The sequence below is a fragment of the Perissodus microlepis genome, chromosome 1 (genome assembly GCF_051167445.1).
Source record: "Perissodus microlepis isolate ML-2025 ecotype Zambia chromosome 1, ASM5116744v1, whole genome shotgun sequence".
Classification (NCBI taxonomy): Eukaryota; Metazoa; Chordata; class Actinopteri; order Cichliformes; family Cichlidae; genus Perissodus; species Perissodus microlepis.
The window spans coordinates 37,118,325-37,138,979 of record NC_140461.1 but is presented as its reverse complement, the minus strand read 5'-3'; the positions used below and the strand labels follow the sequence as shown (position 1 = coordinate 37,138,979).

General features: G+C 42.6%; 1 protein-coding gene and 1 long non-coding RNA gene across 10 annotated transcripts in view; one reads left to right on the top strand and one right to left on the bottom strand.

Moving 5' to 3' along the window:
* Nucleotides 1-4,861: 4,861 nt before the first annotated feature.
* Nucleotides 4,862-11,221, bottom strand: LOC146394209 (uncharacterized). Its single transcript, XR_014799245.1, has 2 exons — nt 11,127-11,221; nt 4,862-5,104 (listed from the first exon to the last, which is right to left on the bottom strand). It is a non-coding gene; the product is annotated as an uncharacterized LOC146394209 (long non-coding RNA).
* Nucleotides 11,184-20,655, top strand: part of LOC146394208 (serine/threonine-protein kinase BRSK2-like) — a 142,501-nt gene continuing 133,029 nt past the window's right edge. For 3 of the 9 annotated variants that reach the window (XM_084918996.1, XM_084918883.1, XM_084918806.1), the window contains exon 1: nt 11,185-11,683. In XM_084918996.1, the coding sequence (XP_084775122.1) occupies nt 11,590-11,683 (94 nt within the window). In that variant the 5' untranslated portion in view covers nt 11,185-11,589. Of the gene's footprint in view, nt 11,684-20,655 lie in introns of all 9 variants that reach the window. The other 6 variants (XM_084919392.1, XM_084919237.1, XM_084919158.1 and 3 more) reach the window with 4 other exon arrangements.

The window sequence follows — 20,655 nt, the reverse complement described above, 5'->3', positions numbered from 1 at the left end:
CAGTCACTGTGTTTAACACAGTAGCTGATGTTTGCAAAGTGACAAGATTAAAGCAACCACACTGAGTAATGTGGCATCATGAACAAGAGCTTTGTGTAACTACTGAAAATAAATACATAACTGCTAAACTTAAACTGTCACTCTTTTAAAGTTTTTTGTATCGGGAAAGACCAAAAAAACAAAGAAAAAATGGTCATTAAATCACTTAATACCAACAGGGTGATTGTAAGCAGTGCAAGAAAGAGTTAGTTTTTCATATGCTGGCCTTCAACATTAAAAATGAAGCACAGTATTTTCCTGTGATGGATCAAAATCATCAAATTTAACTGACTTTTTATGGTGTGATGCTGATGTTGACATGAACAAGCTTTGGATCAAGTCTTGTGTCAGAAATAACTGCAGTGATGTAACAGTTTAATTCACAATTCACACAGGAATAAAGGAACATATACTGCATCCTGTCATAAAATGTAAAGCTTTAGTTATACCCTCCATCCATTTTCACTCCCAGATCTCACTGTGGTGCCGGCAGTCTAAGCAGTGAAGCCTCCGCCCAGGCCTCGCTCTCTATGGTCACCTTATCCACAGGCACACCAACGTGTTACCAAACCAGCCAAGAGATATAATCTCTGCAGTGAGTCCTGTGTCTGCTTCATGGCGTGACATAGGAATGTCAGAATACTTTATCTCGCAGGCTCTTAGAAGTTATTTAGGTCTGAGTGGTTTGCGATGCAGCTGCAGGGGAGATGGACACCCCTCTGTGCTCTCTGGTTATTGTTGTTGTTGTTGTTGGAGTGTGTAGCTGTGGGCTGAATAAAGTGCTGGAAAGCATGAACGTGGACGGGTCTGCCGTGGAGTTATTACAGTGGTGCCGAAACCCAGGATGGGGCACGGCAGACCCGTCCACATGCTCATGCTTTCCAGCACTTTATTCTCTCACAGTTGCTCGGTTACACACTGGCTGCAGCTTTTCAGCCCACGGCCACTCACTCCACCAACAACAACCAGACAGCACCGCGTCTTATGTCGGCGAGGTGTAATTGCTGATGCCGTGCAGGTGTGTCCATCTCCCCTGCAGGCATCGCAAACCACGCCCCGCCACAAAGTGGAATTCCAAAATGTCCACAAGAGGTCTCTGTCAGCCAGTCTGCTGTGGCACCACTGGATGGCAGTGTCTGCACACAGAGTGTGCATCAGTGTTTCTCTCTAACAAGCTGATTCACACAGAGGAAACATTTATCTTGGCTATTATATTTTATTCATTTTTGAAATGTCATCTTAAGTTGTGCCAAAAACAGCTGTGTTTATCCAATTATTTACTGCAAAAAACATTGTAGACTGCAGAAAATAAATCATAAAATTCTCATCCCACTTAGTGATACTATTAAATCTACATTTCATTTCAGTCTGAAAAGGAACTTTTAATAACTCTTGTATGGTTTTGGTTTTCTGTCTATTTGTTTTTTGAACAGTGGAGCTGATGTTGAGACGTGTATGAGCGCCCGAGTGAGTTTTGGATAAGAAGCCGGTGAAAGGAAACATGAACAGAAAAGGATCAGATGTTTGCTCATTCAGTCTACTACATCTCATGCAGTATTGGTTTACTACAGTGTAGCATCTCATGATTTTCATGAGGTGTACCTTTTTTTATATTACTATGTATTGTTTGACACTAAAACAATACCTCTACGGGGGGAAGATTTATCTGTGCTCATATCTCAGCTTATCAGCTGTAACATAAAAACCAGTCTTAAAGCTGTGATCAAGCATGCAACGAGCCAAACTGGTTTGTGCGTTCGAGGTTTATTGAGACTGTATTTATACTGCATTACACTTGTTCTGCCTCACGGATGAAGGAACACACAGACACATAGACTTATACAGGTTCAGAGGTGTTAGTGAGTGAAGATTTGGCCCCGTGTCAGTCTGTTAGCTGTCCATCAATGGCACATATACAGCCTTTTAGTATCTGAAAGATCTGTGAGTAGAACAAACTGACCCTGACAAATAAACAGAAAAACTAAATAATATGTAAGCCTGCATATTGTAAGTGCTGTTGGTAATTATAGTCTTTTGCCAATTTAATTGCAGCACTGTAATCTAAATGGGTTTACAGAGCAATGGTCTAAATTAGCAGTTTTATAATTACTACTGAGCTGCGTGCATATCTCTCTATCCCCCACTTAATTACTAACAATTTGTCTCTGGAAAAGCTATTGTTAAGCAAGAAGTAATTAGAACAACAGCCTTTGTTTTCCATGCGTTTCAGATGGCCTTTCTTATCGTTCCACCAAACAATGCAGCCAAACGACAGAGGCTTGCAGCAGCATTGGTGAGTCAAGATTTCGTCATTGTGAAGCTTCTGGTGATCACAGCAGGGACTGAGGTTGTAAGGCACTCTGCAGACTGTGAGGGAAGTGGCAGTGGAAGTGTTTTCTGTGTGGTCATAAAGATAGTTTTGGAAACAAAACAACAAAATTAAAGTCGGTTCATTTTTCAGCTGTGACGAGACACCAAGAAAAGACTGCCAGCTGTTCTGTTTGTTAGGAAACTACCGTTCATGTCACCTCACTGGGGGCTGTGGAGTCAGCACCGGATGATTAAAAGGTCTTAAGATCTCCCTCGTTTCTTTTTTAACATACTTGAATCTTCTAGCTGGTTGCATTTTTGCTGCTAACCTGCAACATGTTGTTATCACCTCTGAGTCTTTATGCACTCCTGAATGGTTTTAAAGTTTCTGAATCAACAGATGGGACTTTTAAACATGAATTAGAAATATTGGGGTTTAAAAAAAAAAGAAAGACATTTTTTTATTTAATCTCAAACTTCATTGTTTTCATTGCATTTTTTAATTTATATAATTTTATTGATTGGTGATATTATTAACACTTGTGCTGATCAGGCTAAATGTGAACTGAAAGAGGATTATCATCATCGATACATGTTTACACTATTCACTAAGTTTTTACCTCAATGAGGAACTTAATTAAATGACTTTACATGAATCAAGTGCCATTCAAACACAAGCCAAACACAGACACAAGAAACTAAATAGAATAGAATAGAATAGAATAGAATACCTTCATTGTCACTATACAGATGCACAATGAGATACAGAGCATTGCCAACTCAGTGCAAACATGTGGGAGAAGAAAGGGGGGACTGCACAGTTTCTGCAACAATATATATACATGAACACTATTTAGAAAAACAAGAAAAAAATATATTTATATAAAATGTACAAATATCAAAAAAACGAAATAAATACTTAAATAAATAGTGTTATGTATTTACAGTTTGGGTCATTGCATATGGAATTAAGTATTGCACAGTGGTGGTTTATAGAGGGGGGTGGGGGTGGAACTGTGATATCAGTGCATGTGTGAGTTCAGGGTGGTCTTGGCTTTGGGGAAGAAACTGTTCTTGAGCCTGTTGGTCTTTGTGCTGATGCACCTGTAATGCTTGAACAGGTCAAACCCAGGGTGGGAGCTGTCCTTGATGAACTGCAACATGCAAAACTAACAAAGCAACTAAGCTGAGGCTGGCAATTAGCAACTTAAAACCACTGATGTTCACGAACAGCTTAAAACAGGATGTAAAGGAGCTGAAAAAGTCTGAACAGTTCGTCGCCTCCATATTAAAGAGTCTTTATTTAACTGAGAGACTCTCTCACTTTCTGAGCTCAAAACATCAACAGCAAACCATGTGCCAGCACCTGTTTTTGCGTCCTGTCCTGAAGAATGTTTGAAGTTCCTGAAATATTTTGTTGAAAAGATGGAAAATATGTTATAAATTACTCTCCATCACATTGTTAGATCCATTACCCATATCATCCCCAGGGATCTGGATGTGTTCTAGACTTTATGGTCCATCCAAAGTTATAAAATGTTCTGTAGATGTCCTGCATTCAGTTTGGTGTTTTCAGAGTCCTTTTGAGTTTCTTAAATCTGGCCTTGTTCAGACTATTTTAAGTATTTTAAATAGGAATCTGTTCAACTGCTCCTTTTTAATCCAATTTCAATTTAACGCTGTTTTCATTTTCCTGACTGACTGCAGTGTTTGACCCAGCTGACCATACACTGACTCAGAAGACCCAGGAACTGGTTTGGCCTGTTCTCAGTCGGCTTTCATCCTCTCTGAGTGCTCACTGAGACGTCCTGCTTCTTTCTCTATGAAATACAACAGTGCTGCAAACTGTGCATATGCACCACCGTTAAAGAGTGGAACAGTAGAGGAAGCAGTGTGTTGGCGTGTGGGGTGGATCACGGGGCATTGCTAATGAAATTAAGATTAGGACATTAACAAAAGGAAGAGTGTCCAAATCTATGCAACATGCTGCAAATGCAGAAGAGCACACACACTTACAGAGGACCCATGAAGGAGGAAGTCATGGTGAAGGCACGCAGCAGAACTTTTTCTTTGATTATTGCCATGTTTTCCTTCACTTCCTGCACTTTTATTACTCTTTTGTTATAGAGCTGAACACTAAATACATAAAACAGCTCATTTAAATGTATAGAGGGGAGCACAGTCTACACTTGGCTGAGATTTCTGCCTGAATATTTAATGTGCTGACAACAGCAATAAACTGTAACTCCCTGCTAATTTTCTCTGTGAAGTTTTGTTTTATGATTTCTGGGGAAATGTGTGTTTTCCAATTTGGTGGTATCAAAAATGCTTCAGAAAAACAAGCTGATTTGCATTGAACTACAAACGAGTCAGTTTAAACTGACAGGAACGGCTTGTCTATCTTCCAAATATGCAAATGTGCAAAATCGCAATTAACAGTGTTTGTATGCATGGACTGGCAAAGACAATACCAGTTTTAGGACTGCAAAAGCACGAGCCAAGACTTAACTGGTTATAGTTCAAAGGTTTTATTGACACAGATTTGATAATGGCAAGGGAAACCTGTCAACTGGGCAGCCACTGGGAAACTGGTAAGGAGGTCGCAAGAGGAACACAACAGCGAGAGCCTCTGGTTAAGGTTTCTTTGGCAAGTCAGCACCACGGACAAGCAGGTAAGCCAGAGAGGTGAGTATTGTGCCAGACTGTTCTCACACAGGGACGTGGGTCCTGCAGGGAGCATTCAACACAGGAATAACTGGAAAACAAGAGAATTGGAGTGATAACACCGAGTAATAAAGCTATGAATTAAATTTCATTTGTTAATTTTTTTTATTTAGAAAGAGGGACAATCCATATTAATGAATATTTGTAACAAATGTAAATATGCCATTAGGCTAATTTCCATCTGTACACCCTCTGGCAGGTTGCTGTATGTTTTTACTAACATGCAGCGTATGTTAGTAAAAACATACAGAGACACTATTTACAGCCCATGTAGATAGAGACAAAAACAGTGATCACATCATATTAGAACAAACAATGACAAGAAGAGTAGACAACAGAGCACAATATTCAATTATATTGAACAAACCCCAATATTACACATGCCCTCATTGTCCTGATATTGCACTGACCCATTACACTAATAGTTGTTTCCCTTTTTGTAATACGTATCAACTTCATTACTATTATTACTAGTAATAACAATAAGAAGAATGAAATGCAGTAATGGTGAATAAACACCGAGTGTGAAAAGAGCAGAAGCACTCACGAGAAGCTCCCAGTAGTCTGGGCCTATTACAGCATAATTACAGGAGGGTTCGGGGTCACCTGATCAGGCCTAACACTGCGCTTCACCAAAAAAGGAAAGTTTGAAACCTAAAAGCTGAGACAGTGTCGCTCTCATGATTATCAACCAGGAGTTGGTTCCACATCAGAGGAGCCTGAGAGCTGTTAGGATAATGAGGCACTATCACATCTTTAAGATATGATGAGGCCTGATTCAGGATTTTGTATGTGAGGAGAATGATTTTAAATTGAATTCAGAATTAAACGAGGAGCCAATTAAGAAGCCGATATGGGAGAAAGCATTCTGGATGCTTGTCACACAGCTTTTAGAGTGACCTGATAATAATGAATACAACAGTACCGTCTAGAGGCAATAATTGCTTGAATTAGCTTTTCAGCATCGATCTAAAAATAGAATGTTTCTCATTTTAACAATATTATGCAAATGAATGAAGCCACTCTGCATATTTGAAGGACATGTCCTGATCAACGGTGACTCTGAGACTCTTCACAGTGTTACTGGGGGACAAGGCAATGCCATCTAAAGTAAGTATCTGGTTAGATACCATATTTCTAAGATTTTTAGGACCAAGTACAGTAACCTCAATTTTGTCTGAATTTAGAAGTTGGAAATTAGAGACCATCCAGGCTTTTATGCCTTTAAGACATGCATGGATTTTGGTTTGTATGATCTGGCTTCATAAATAGATAAATAAAGCCGGGTATCATCTGCATAGCAATGAAAATGTCTGATCTGTTTTCTAATAATACCGTCTAAGGCAGGGGTGTTGAACTCCAGGCCTCGAGTGCCGGTGTCCTGCAGGTTTTAGATGTGTCCTTGATCCAACACAGCTGATTTAAATGGCTAAATGACCTCCTCAACATGTCTTGAAGTTCTCCAGAGGCCTGGTAATGACCTAATCATTTGATTCAGGTGTGCAGACCCAGGGTGAGATCTAGGCACTCGAGGCCTGGAGTTGGACACCCCTGGTCGAAGGGAAGCATTGGTCTCGGCACAGAACTCAGTGGAACTCCATGTCTAACTTTTGTGTGTGACAAAGACCCTGTAAGCTGGAATCTATCAGATAAATATGATTCAGGCTCACCGCAGTACAATTCTTTTAATACCAGCAGTGTGTTTTAATATCTGCAGTAAAACATTGTGGTCATCGGTATCAAATGATCCACTGAGGTCCAGCAGGACAAGCACAGAAATGAGACCAATGTCAACGGCCATAAGAAGACCATTAGTAACCTTCACTAGTGCTATTTCTGAGGTATGATGCACACTAAATCTTGAGGAAAACTCTTCAAATATCCACAGTTTGGGGGGGGGGGGGGTAACTGTGCTCTCACAGCTTAATTCTGCTGGCTCGAATCAGCTGAGTTTGGAGGATGGAGTTCAGAGTCTAAAGACTCTGCACTCCTGTCCCCAAAATAAACCTGCACTGAAATTAGATTAGGAGGGCAAATTTTTGACGAGAGGCAGTTTGTTGAAAACCAGGCATTCAGCGTTTGGCTAATTAAAAACTCCTACAGATGCACATACTCTAGTTGATGCAAAATATATTCAAATCAGCTGTGAGGGCTCACTGTATTTCCCTGATGAATATGTCATAAACAGCTGCATCACCATGGTGATGTTCCTGACTAAAAACAAAAACTGATGAAGTTTCTGTCCTCCTCTCAGCCTCGCAATCCACTCTATCAGTCTGCTGTCAGAGGAGATCTTCTCTCATTTGGCTTCTTTCTTTACGTGTGTGTGTGTGTGTGTGTGTGTGTGTGTGTGTGTGTCTGCATTATCCCGCTCTGTTGGCAAGGCAGCCACAATAGAGCTGACTAATGCAGAAACAGACTGCGGGCTAAGCTTCTTTTTTCAGAGAAGTCTTGAAAAGTGAAGGGTGCATTGTGTGGCCCATTCCCCTAATATTTATACCTCGGCCCTCGGCCTTCGTCCTGCACTGCAGAAAAGCATCACCAATGTCAGGAACACAGAAAACACACCCACTTACGCAGAAACATTTGTATATACTCAGCAGGAGGGGAACATGATTTTTCAGCCCCAGTTTGCACTTAAAGGTAAAAAACTAATTAAAAATCATTCATTGGTCAGACCTGTGTTTTGTATAGCACCTTGACAACTGGGCCTTTTGGCTGTTCCTGTCTGGGCTCTGTGACGTCAAAGGGAAATTAGGATTCAGACGTATTGTATAGCTCACGCAATTTATCCTATTTCAGACAGCAAACACATCAGAGAATGGCTTACTGTTTTTTATAGGAAATCCCAATACAGCTTGGTTGCTTTGATTTTGAAAGTGAATGCATTTTTTTATGTATGTGCTTGTGTGTATGAGAGTGGATGTGGTGGAACACACCTTTGTGAGAGATGTGAGTCTGCTAGCCATGAAAGATGTAAGCTCACATTGAAAAAACGAATATGCAGAGAAATCAAAACCTTTGCTAGCAAAGCTGTAAATGCAACACAGACTTTTTTATTTTTACCAAGCTTTACACGTCCAGGAATGAAGCTAAGCCGTTGTGTGATAGGGGAGCGTTTGATAAACAAAAGCAGATCATTTTGACTTTTCTCCTCAGCTCTGGATGAAGCCCACGTTTCTCATCTTTGTACACAGGATAAAGAAAGAGTTTATGATTATGGAGGAGCAGACAACAACTCGGTCAATGAAAGGGACTATGACAAGAAGTGATTTATTCATGTAGGTAAGTGCATGCTTGGAAATGGGACAAAATTGGCAGGTGTTACAATCAATGGCTGTCCAACTCTTACAGGGAAAAATGGCGGCTTTTTGAAGCAGATCCAAGATAAAACAACTGAAAGAATCCAGAACTGGAGTTGGTATTTTTGCAGTGTATTGCACACCAGGAGGTGTTCTGTAACTTCATGCTAAAAATGAACCATGTTGTAACTAAAATAATGACCTTAAGGGCAACAGCACTGCATCACAGACAGTTTGTTGCACTTTTGGAGGAGCATGACTCTGAACATGGTGGCTCTGGGCTCTGGGCCAAGTGCTAAAAAAATGTAATGTTTTTAATATATGAAGTTCACATTTTCATTGCTTAATTGGAACATCTGTTCTTACCAACAGTAGTTTAGAAATTCACTAGGCCTCCACGGCAGTCCCAGTTTCTCATGTGGCCCTTGGGAAAATTGCCTGCCCCATCATGGGCACATCAAATAAAAGAATATCTTTAGTAAGAATGCTGTTCTGGCTCCATGTGGTGATGTGAAGTCACCATGTGCCAACATTACTTTCATTATTATTTTCTCCTGTATGCATGTTAATATATAAGCCAAGTGTATGCCTATGAAGTTTGACTGGGAATGGGCCTGTGACAATAAAAACTTACCTGTTTTAAATTTTTGGATCTTACATGGAAGATCAGATGTCTTTGCACTTCTAGGGCATTTTCACTGTGGTCACTACTGTTTTTAGATCACTGTGTAAAAGTCATGCCGTCTCTCCTTTCTATGATTGATTGATTGAATCTTTATTTTGAACATGTTGAAAAATTACAACAACATAGAATTAAAAACAGATAAACAAACAAAACAAAAGGAAAACGAGCAACCAAAACTACAAATAACTTTCATGTTCAAAAAGGAGCAGGAAGCAGCGTAAGCTTATTTAATCCCACCCCCTTTCCAGTAATCTAGTAATCAATAGGCTACAGAAATACTGTTACGTGTATTTTTTATTTATTTATTAATTATATGTATATCTATCTATCTTTCTAGCTGTCCATCCATGATCCATGATGCATGAAGGATCTCCTGTAGTGTGCCAAAACATGCTTCAACTTCATTTTCATTTTCAGCAAGTTGATGAATTTAAAGAGAGCCTCACCTCTGGGCAGCACGCTAGGTAAACAAGAGAGTCACAGCCTCTGTGCATGACACGATTATTGTAGGGAGATTTCCTCTCTGTGACATAACTCCCATATTGCTATGTTGTAGCAATATGGGAGTTATGCCACATGAAGAATAGAAGACAAAAAGAAGATATTTGGGGTCAGCTTATCGCAACACCTTATTTGCACTTTTGTTCTCATTGAACAGCCAGTCCTGTTCTCCCATAGACTCACTGCAGGTGATTAGAACAGTGCAGCTTTACCACCACAGCTGTCTGCAGCTGTTAAACAGTGTTATAGCCACCGGGGATCAAAGGGGTGCGATCCTACTGGAAGTGCGCACGGTGGCATGAGTCTATGAGAGGACTTATGACTGATCTGTAGACAGAGGTCTCAACCAACAGCCAGGTCTGATCGCAATAAAATGCACCGTCGCTCATCCCTGCCAGTCTTTGTTAGGGACATGGTTTTGACAGTGTGTACGTGTGTGTGTGTGTGTGTGTGTGTGTGTGTGTTGGGGGAGGAGGAGGCAGAAGGACAAGTGGGAGGGAAGGTAGGAGGAGGTGGGGGGCCCATCTGCCACTGAGCGTGCTGGGTCAAAAGGCCTTTGTTGTGGAGGAGTGATGAGACAGATAGATGGTCTTTGTCACCAACTGCTGGTTTAATCAAGTGAGAGTGTCCCAGCATGTAACATTTAGTCGTACTCCACCGCCACGCACACAACCACCCACAGTCAAACATAATGATTCTTCACCTTCAATTAACAACTGAGTGTCTGACAGAATGCAGTGGTTACAGCAGAAATCAATTAAAAGATTACGAAAAGAAAAATGAGATGAACAAGTGCAAAGAATATTTCTGGATGTCTCTGTGCTTCACTATATTTGATTTTGTGCCGTATCTCAGTTATTTATATTTTTTATTTTTTAAAGGAACTTTTAAACAGTTGCAGCCTTTTATCCCCCACTGTCTCCCTCAAGCCAAATTCAATTGAAAATCCTTGCCATGCCAGATATGTGCGCATGTGCGCTTCATAATTACAGCAGCTGCGTCAAGCGGGAATGGAAGCGGAAGTCAGAACTGCCCTTCAAATTAAAACCAGACACTATAAATGGAATTTTAAAAGAGAAAAATAATAAATTCAGCAAAACACAGCTTTGCCAGAATAAGAAGAGATAATATTATTTGAATCAGAAGATATTATGATTTCAAAATCATTTTTAAATATCATTTTTGTTTTTTTAGGCTTAAAAGGAACCCTTACACTTTAGAATTGAACATGTAATAACAAAAAAATCAACACTGGTGCAGATCTATCCTGCAGTGCTGAATCAGTCCAAGGTTTTTTCATGGAAAATCAAATGAACTTAAGTTAGTTAGCGCATCTGCGTATTGGTGAAACATGTAATTTACAGTGAGAAACCAAAAGGTTACCATTCCAGGAAAAAGAGTTTCTGAAGAACAAGAAACAAAAGCATCAAAACACCAGAAATGATGCTTTTTTCTCTTTTGTTGCATTTTGTGGACCTTCTTGGTTTATAAATAGGAAAAGAAATTTGCAAATAAGACCATAAAAGCTTATAAAAAAACCATTTGATTCATATTTGACATTTTACCTTGTACAGTGGAGCCGGAAGTACTCTCCTGGCATCAGCTGTGACTTGACGCAGGCTGCTGGGGCGCCAGGCAGCAGCAGTAGCTGTCCCGTCATCAGCTCACACCCAACGGGGCTGCAGCGCACCGCTCCTCCGGCGTGAACATCATGACACCCCGATTCAAAACCGCAATCTGAGCCGCACTGAGGAAATCGGCGGAGGACTGTTAGCAACGGACGTGGATACACACACACACATACAAACACACACACTCATGCACATATACATACACATTAACACGCGCACACACAGGATCGCTAATATTGCAGCGGCCACCAGCACCAGCAGCACAGCACAGACTGGAGCTGTGACCGAGGCGAACTCCACTGCTCCGTGGAATTGCTCTCTTCGCCCCAGAGACGCGTACCGCTCGGACCCCTGCTAAAGAAATCCCCCCCCCCCCGCGAGTCGTTTCACGCCAAAAATGTCTTCTTCGGGCAAGGACGCCAACAGCGGGCATTACGCCAACTATGTGGGACCGTACCGCCTGGAGAAGACGCTGGGCAAAGGACAGACAGGTTAGTGAAAGCTCCCACATCACGCGTGGGTGCTGTGAGGACCGCGCTCGGCGTCACCGCACCTGCCCCGCTGACATCATGCCGGGTGATGCAGTTTTGCGTCCTGCGTGTCCCGAATGCGGGAAATGGGAGGAAACGTGTGCTAGTTGCGGATGTTTCTGGTGGATGCGGGGAGAGAGCTGCTGCTCTCTTCTGATCACAATGGTGGTGGTGATTGTGGTGTTGGTGGCGGTGCGCCTTTAATCCTTGTTGTCAGGCAGAGAGGGCTGATGATGATGATGATGATGGGCCCCTCTGATTTTTCTTGTCTCTAATTCCGTTCCAGCATCCATCTGTCACATGGGCCCGCTGTGCTGAGGCTGCTCTCTGCAGGAGAGGCAGAGCGGTGATGCTGCACTGTCCGGTCCCTGCTCTCTCTCCCTCACTCTCTCTCTGTCACACACACACATACCGCAGCTGCAACGCAACACATCCCTGCATTCGCTGGTGCAGCGTACGTATCATCGGCTTATTGCACAGACTGAGGTCCTGCTGCTCTGTACATAGAATGTGTTCAGTATGGAGAACAGCAGTGGGTGATGATCACTCTTTGCTCCTGCAAAGTATCATTTTCAGCTGCACGTATGAGTCATTTTGGTGGACTGGACTGTTTCAGGGCTTCGGTGCTTTGGCCATTTTGGAGACTGTAGCTCGAGGCAACGCTGCGAATGATCTGGAAGTGTTTACTATTTAATTTTTAGTTTATAGCTAAAAGAGCCTAAATGGGATGGACACTGAAAATATTGTTCAGGTATCCCCGTCAAGCTGCCAGGTGATGTCATCACAGCCATATTAATGAGACATCAGGTGGAAGGCTGATTTTCATCTGCAGCTCAAAGTCACTGCACTGTGTTGTCACTGCATCAGAATCGCCTCTCAGGTACTGTGACAGTAATGTGGCTGCTCTGGCCTGGTTCCCTGTTTCGGATGCCCCACCATCTGTGATCACATGCGTCTAGAAACTATAAAGGCTCTCCCTCCAGTTCCTGCAGGTAGACCAATGCACTGCTCAGTTCCCTCAGGGGGGTGAATAATTCATAAGCAGCCAATTAGCTGCTTGCTGGAGTTGGATTGTAACAGCCCCACATTGCTGCTGTATTACAGAATTCTCCTGTTTAGCAGATGGGATAAAGCTGCAAGAGCAATTTGTCACACAAAGCAACCCAGATAATTTGATTTGTTTGTGAACAAAGAACTTGAAGGCGACTAAAGTTCCAAATTTTATATTAGTTCTATTTATAGTAGGAGTCGACTTTGCGTGTAAGAGCTTTCCTTCTATTGAAAGTGGACAACCTCATTCTTTTCCATTCCTTCTCTCTGTGGCTCCGGCAGTATAATAGCTGCTGTTCAGCGCGACTAAGAAGGCGTGATGTCATCACATCCGTTCTTGTTGTGATGGCTGTCTTTCAGTGTTGCACATATGCTGAAACAGGATGGGGGACGTCTGCTGCCCAGGTATATCAAGGATACTTATAGCCCAAGCGTTCTTGCGGCTCATTTTTCAATCCACTTGCTCTTATTTTGAAGGTTCTGGATGCTGAGAAGCTTGCTGTTGTCCTACCAGAGGTAGCTACCTCTGTACACCACCTCCATCATCTTGGACTGCAGGTGGGAAGCTGGTTCATGTGCTCCCACTCCGGTGTCTTGGACCTCAGCTTGGCTCAGCAGTCTTTCTTCTGTTGTGGAGCTCACTGCGAGCTGGAGGAGTCTCTCTCACCAGACCCTGAACTCGCTGAACTCACAGAGGCTGCAGATGGTTGAGTCGGACTTCGTCGTCACGCTGGAGCAGTGGCTGTTTATTGCTCCATTGTTTATTGTCACTCTGCAGTATTACTTAATGATTTATTTAAGGAAGTTCTGGTGCGCCTCCTTTCAGATGTGCATGCGCTCTTCCTACTGCCACAAATAGAATCTAATTATGTGGAAACACTGCTCTTCACAGGCAAAAACAGCACTGAGATGTTCTGCATTTCTGAAGTTTTCTAGACATTACCTGCAAAGCTTCATGTGAAAATATCCAGCGCAGCAGGACATTAATGTGCCAGCTCCTGGTAGTCTGCGCGATGCCCATTCGAGATATTGGAATGGCGAGGATAGCGGCGAGCTGAGTTTACAGCCAGCGGTTGGTGGTTCTGTTCTGCTAAAGCACCACCTCAATCCAAGCAGAGTGTTTCCTGTTGTGACAGCTGAGGGGTGCTACGAGCAAGGTTCAGACAGCACTCTAACCTGATTCTGATGACATTTTTCACAGTTAACATGTGAAAACCTGCTAGAATCTACCCCTCAGGTTATCATGTCACTGACCTCTGAAAGAGGTATGATATCACAGACACGTCGCCTTCTCTTTTCCCGTGCCATCATCTTCTCTGGCTTAAAAGAGCCACTACCAGTAGTGGTGCTGTTCAGTGCGTACAGCAAGTGACCCTGTGAGTGCTTCTCTGTAACTGGATACAGTGGTTGAGTGCATATGCTTGTAGAAATGAAGATTCATGCGAGGAGTGCATGTGTGTGCTGGCGTGGTGAAGCGACAGCACTGCAAGAAAGGCTCTTCGTATAAATCTAAAGTGCTGGTGCTGAGCTGGCAGATGGGGAAGTCCGCACATCATTAAACCTCCTACACAAGTGCAGAACAAGCCCACGCTTTTTGTTAGTCTGTTTGTGTGTGCTTCCCTCTCTGCACAAGTGGCATACTCGCTCTGCAGAATTGCCATGTATCAGCTTTGTGGTATGATTCTGAAGATTAAGTGGAAAGGACAGACGTACAACATAAGATGTGATTGTTTCCAACTAATAAATGAAAGTTTTTGGTGACAATGTAATTATCTAAAGCTTTAGGGGGCAGCGTGGTGGTCAGCACTGTTGTTTCACACCAAGGTGGTCCAGGGTTTGAATCCACACACCAACTGAGCCTCTTCTGTGTGGAGTTTCTATATTCTCCCCAGTTTCCTTCAGCAGTCCAGAGACATGCATGCTAGGTTAACTGGTGATTCTAAATTGGCTGTAGGTGTGACTATGAGCATGAGTCCACCCGCATCACTGAGTTGGATAAACTGAAGCAAATGTTTGCATGGCTCTTTATATTTCACATGAGTTTATTTATATCAGGTCAGCTTGTAACAACAGTCGCCTAAAGGCGCTTTATAAGTAACTATTGTAGAGTTATAGCCGTACAGCTGATTATAAGCAAGCACTTGGTGACAGTGGAGCAAAAGAACTCCCTTTGAACAGGAAGTGAATGACAGAAGATGACAGAAAATGTGCACTCATCTCAAAGTCTCTTCACTTTTCCTTATAACCGATTAGCCAAAATGGCAAACATCCTGCGATTCCATCCTGTCAAAGTTAGGATTCCCATCTTCATTATCAGAATGTTTTTGGATCGTTGGCCCGTTGAAACAAGTTTGTTCGGAATCACCTCGTGCATCCTGTGGAAACCTGGCGTGGCTCTAGCTCTTGTATACTTTGTGTGTTTTTCTATGTGTATTTGTGTGTATGTGTCCACTGCTGCCAGGACACTTGCTCGTGGTTCAATGAGGGGAAACATGAACAAATAATAATTGAATTGTATTTCCCAGGATGCTCAAAGTGAAGCCTTTTCAGGCAAGATACTTCAGATACATCTAGAACATTCATTTATTCTTTTCTGTAGTCGGTTAGTGGAGGGGTTTCCCTGCTTTAGAGGCGCTTGTTGAAGGCTGTCCACCTGATTGGATGTGTGACACACTTGCCCAGAGCTACAACAGGATGGCTTTTGTAGAAATGGTTATTTCCTTTATTTAGACATTTTACAGACTCTAACAGCAATCGTTTAACTGAACGGGCCTTTAATCGATTCAAAGACAGTAACAGCCGTTGCTGTTGTTTAGTTGCTTGTCCTCTGGGCTGCTTTGCCTTCCTTTCTCATAGATGAGGAAAAACTGTGTTTTCACACTGATATGATGCAAAGTGCATTGCTGTCTGTGCGACCACAGACGCTTCTTTGAACATTTAGTCTTTTTTTTCACTTTTGAAACTCCCACTGTGATGAATGCTTTATTCCTGCACTTCTGGAGTTGGAACAATGCCTTCATGGTGTGTCTGTTGGTCGGAGCTCAGTGGCGAGAGGCTGTGCTGACTCTCAACAATTAGTCAGTCTGTTTTCATGTGTGTGCGGTGAAGTATTTCTCTTCTTACACTGGTTTCCCAGGCTCCACGCAGCGCTCATTTTCTAAGTGTTGGCCAACATTTGGAATGTTGTCATGGTTTCATCGCTCCTCCTGTGACAGTGGCTGTTCGTTTCCTTTTCACTGCAAGACTGAAAGCTGCCAGTCTTTTCTTTTCTCTCTACACACACACACACTGTATGCATATGTGTGTGTGTGTTTGGTAGCTCACTATCCTGTAAGTGCAGGAGTGACAGCAACAGTTATTTTTATTTGACCATAATGTTAAAATGATTTTCTGTGTACATGTTTCCCAGTTGTGTTATAATGAATGTCATGTGGATGTAAAGCATCCTAAGGACAGTAGTCCCTTGGGCCCTGTGTGTGTGTGTGTGTGTGTGTGTGTGTGTGTGTGTGTGTGTGTGTGTGTGTGGGAGTGGGGGTGTAAGAAGCAGGGACAGCCCCAGCACAGATGGCTGCCTTTAGGTGGCTGAAATACAGCTTCATTATCAGCAGGTTGCAGGTGGTAACACTCCCATCACTCTCACTGCGTATGGGTGTGTGTGTGTGTGTGTGTGTGTGTGTGTGTGTGTGTGTGTGTGTGTGTGTGTGTGTGTGTGTGCATTGTGCTTAGATCATGAGAAATTACTGTGAGTGCTTTTTCTGTGTCTTCACTATATTTTATTAGACTTTGCTTCATTATTCTTTGTTTAATGTAAAACAACACCCAGAGGTCTATGCTGCCTCGTGTGCATACAGAGGGATGCTTTGATAGAATAATGCTAACAATTCTAAACAGCGTTTTACAAAAATAATAAATGCAGTAAAACAAAGTCATGTAGGTGGAGAATTATCAATTAAAATGCACAAAGGAGAATAAAATCCACCACAAGTCGATGCTTATGTATAAAATTTAAGAAAAAGCTGGAAGCTTTAAAAGAAAATCTATAAAATCAGCCCCCCAGGATAAATGAGTCCCCCCCTCACCAAAATCCAAAAAACAGGGACTCATGCAGTCTGGCCTCAACACAAACTAAAATGTACAATATTTGTTAATTAGAATGTGTGAGCATAATTTGAACCAGGAGTGATCCTGTTGTCCTCACAGTGCTGCTGGCAGAGTCGTTCTCTGCAGGCAGGATTTAGGATCATCAAAATTATGGCTGGTGTCATACACCCCTCCTTTTTCTCTTCTTCTTTCTCTACCCCCTCTTTCTCTTCTGTGCATCCTTTTGGCACTTGCTTCCCTTCACAGCTGAGGGCTCGTTACCATGGTAACCGGAGGAATGCTCTCTTCTGTGGCTGGTTGGCGGTATCCTCACGCTGGATCTCAGCGCCCCTCTGCTCAGCCCTTAAGAGGGGGTGGTGCTTCGCCTGAAACATTAAACAATGAGCAAGAGACTACCCCCCATGATCTCTCTCTCTCTCTCCTTACATAGCTCACTCTCACGCCTGTGCTCTGTCTTGCTGTCTCTCTCTCTCTCTCTCTCTCTCTGAGTTCTTCAGCTCAAGACAGTCTTTGAACTCCTGCTGCTTGAATGAGTCATCACTGGGAGCAAGAACTATTTTCATCTTCCCAGCCTGGCTAATGCCTCTTTGTCTGCCAGATTATCCACAGCTTCATCTCACAAGTTCAGTCTAATTCCCCCCCCCCACCCCATAGAAATAGTAAATTAAACTCGGGCTGTAGTTTCAGGTATTATTGTAACAGTAATTCGGACCCTTTCCTTTTTTTGTACTTTTAGACCAACAACACTTGCTGGGAAGTGTTTGTCATCAGGTCACTGTTGGTTCCTTCAGCGCTACATGCTGTACTTAAACCCCTCCCCCTCTCACCTTTACATGGCGACAGACCAGCATGTGCATAAAGAAGTGCAAAATGCAGTAGACTTTCATACTGAATTAAACAAGGGCGCATAAATGAGCTAAATTGCAGATTTTTTTTATGTATCTTTTTTTTCGTGTAATTTTTATGTTTGTGCGTTCTGCGGGGACAGAGGACGAGGTTGCGGGGCTCTGGTACATGTATGATTACTGAAAGTTGATTTCCATGCGGGAGGGAGAGATGTACGTGGAGCGACCACGATGAAGATAGAAGCAGACCTGTGGACATTGCTTGCAGATGTGTTAAGTGAATTAGTGATGCAAGAAAAGAAAGAGAACAATTTGTAGATCAGATAAAACGGAGTCTTTGAAAGCGTGGGAAATCGGAAGAACAAAGTCTGTTTATTACACTGCAGCTCATCGAAAAGATGCTGTTTGTGTGATACAATTAGCTGCCCCACACACACACACACACACACACACACACGGATGCACAAAGACATGCAGTGCTCGTTTGTTCTTGGGCCGCCTTGAGCTCACAGACATCTCGATGTGATTTAGTTTAGCTTGCTGCCTGTTGGCTGTCAGTCACTATCAGCTGTGCGACTGACTTCAGGTGGATGAAGCTCCGAGTGTAGATCACCGCGAGTGTGACTTCTGCTGGTTTACACTTCATTCCTGATGTTGTGATTTTCACTAAACTGACTCAGCTTTGTCTCCATTAGTCTTTAGTGTTAAATACTTTCTGGAATTTTCTCATCAAGTTTTATCAGGTTTGTTTATTTTCTGTTTCAAAGCGATACTGAATGATAAAAAGTATTTGAGATATTAAAGGTATTAAAGTCCAGACATGAACAGGTTACACCTGTGCATTTTCTAGCAGATTGCTGTGGTTTCCTGTAGTTTGCAGGGCAGATGGCGTCTTTGACTCTCAGAGCTCGAGTGGAATTTGAAAACACGTGAAGCAAACTAGAAATGGAGCATGTTCACCTCTCTGTTCTTTGTGTATGCAGGCAGACAGCTTTTTGGGACCATAAATTACGCTTCATATTGGTGATAGCTTTACATGGTGAGCACGCACTCGGAAAGATGCTTTTTGGTCACATGTGGAATCATAGTCCATCACAGCATATTAGACCAGATGATCATGTTCAGACCCCAGAAACATTCAGTTGTAATTGTAAAGGTGAACCTTCTTGTTAGTTACCACAGCGAGATGGATAATTAGATCAAATTTCTGTTATTTTTCACTTAATTCTTTAAGGTCTTTAAAGTCGGCGATGTGCTTTTTAACTTTCTGCTGCTTCCCTTCAGCCTGATTCTAAACTGCATTTTGAAGCTTCAATGCAACAGTAAGTTTTTAGATGATAGAAGTTAGTACCAGGATGCTTTAATCAAATATGTTCTTGACAGCTTGATGTTACAGATGATCTACGTGCTCAGATTAGATCGCCCCACAAATGACCATCATTCATCCTCATCCATCTGACTGGCTGTTTCTAAGGTTTCTCAGGGTGTAAACGTGTTTTGATGAATGTGGTTGAACCACTAAAGCTGGTGTGAACCGCAGAGCAGAAAGTAATAGTTTTTGATCTTGAACCTTGTGTTGGAGCTTTTAGCCTGTTGTATTTGGGTTTTTTTTTGTTTCCTTTTGTTACTAAAGAAACTGATTGTAGAGGTGAATAATTTTTCTAAAGTAATTCAAACAGCAGCTGAGCCTTCCCCTACACGGCTTATTATGTCCTTTAGCTCGGCATTCAGGACACATGAGACTGCAAAGAATGAAGTGGCTGCGTGGATGCTCCCCCTGGCACCCACACAGCCCTTTCTGAGGGACTCGCCTGTGTCTCCTACAGGCAATAAGAGGCAAAGGGCAGGTCCCGTGCCTCAGTCTCCCCACGAACTACTTGGTGCCCAGAGAAGGTGCTGATTAGTCAAGATGCTGAGGAGAGACCACACAAGAGAGCTTCCATCGTTCACTGGTGTTTGGTGATTGTTCAGGAGAAACACTTCTCAGTTTTATGTATTTAGAGTCAAGTGGCACCAACAGCCTCCTCAAGGCAAAAGCATTAAAGAGAAAACCCTGTGAGAGCTGCTTGGCGACAGTGGCAAGGAAGAACTCCATTTTAACAGGAAGAGACCTTCCACCATACTTGGGGAGGGGCAGCCATGTGCTGTAGTCGTGACATTTCCTCGGAGTTCAGTTTGTTAATCATGGTCCCCAGTAGAATGAAAATGGGTAGCTTTGTCTCTCTATTGTGTGAGTCTTCACTGTCCCATTGTTTCTGAGTTAGATCCACTCTTACGTGTCATTTCTGGTTTCAAAACATCCAGATAGTGACGGTACTCAGCTCAAGGCTCAACATTTCACTAACCAGTGGGTGATGTCACAGTGGTTAATATAACGTCAAATTGCAGAAAAACATAATACCGCAGTTCTGTTTTTTCCAGTTCCTGCAGCTCTCGTGCCTTAGCTTAATAATAACTGAAGCACCCGACTGAAATCCAAACCTACACAGGTTTTTCTAGGTTGCATGCTTTCAGCAGAGGTAGCACACAGCCTCACACAGAGCTGCTCATTCACGTAGCTGAAGGTGGCCACCAGGATCGGCCCTGTGGCATATCTGCAATCTCCTCTTTTAATCCACTCCCACTTCCTTACACGCCTGATAGCCCGACTTCACCTGCTGTCATATTGAACAGAGACCAATTTAAGGCCTTCATCAATAGCTGGTAATCGAACAGGAATAGCCTATGGCTCCAGATAAGCCCCTTAAGGTCCCGCTGACCTCTTTCTTCAGCCAAAAACTTAATGAAATTGAGCATAAATTCTCCCCCTCTTCTTAAAACTCTCTTTCATCCTGTTCCAAAAGCAATCTGGACTTTCCCCCCGAGTCAGCACTTTGAGCGTCCAGGAGTGAAGCAGGGGAAATTACCATTTGAAGAGCGGCTTTACTTCCTTCTCTC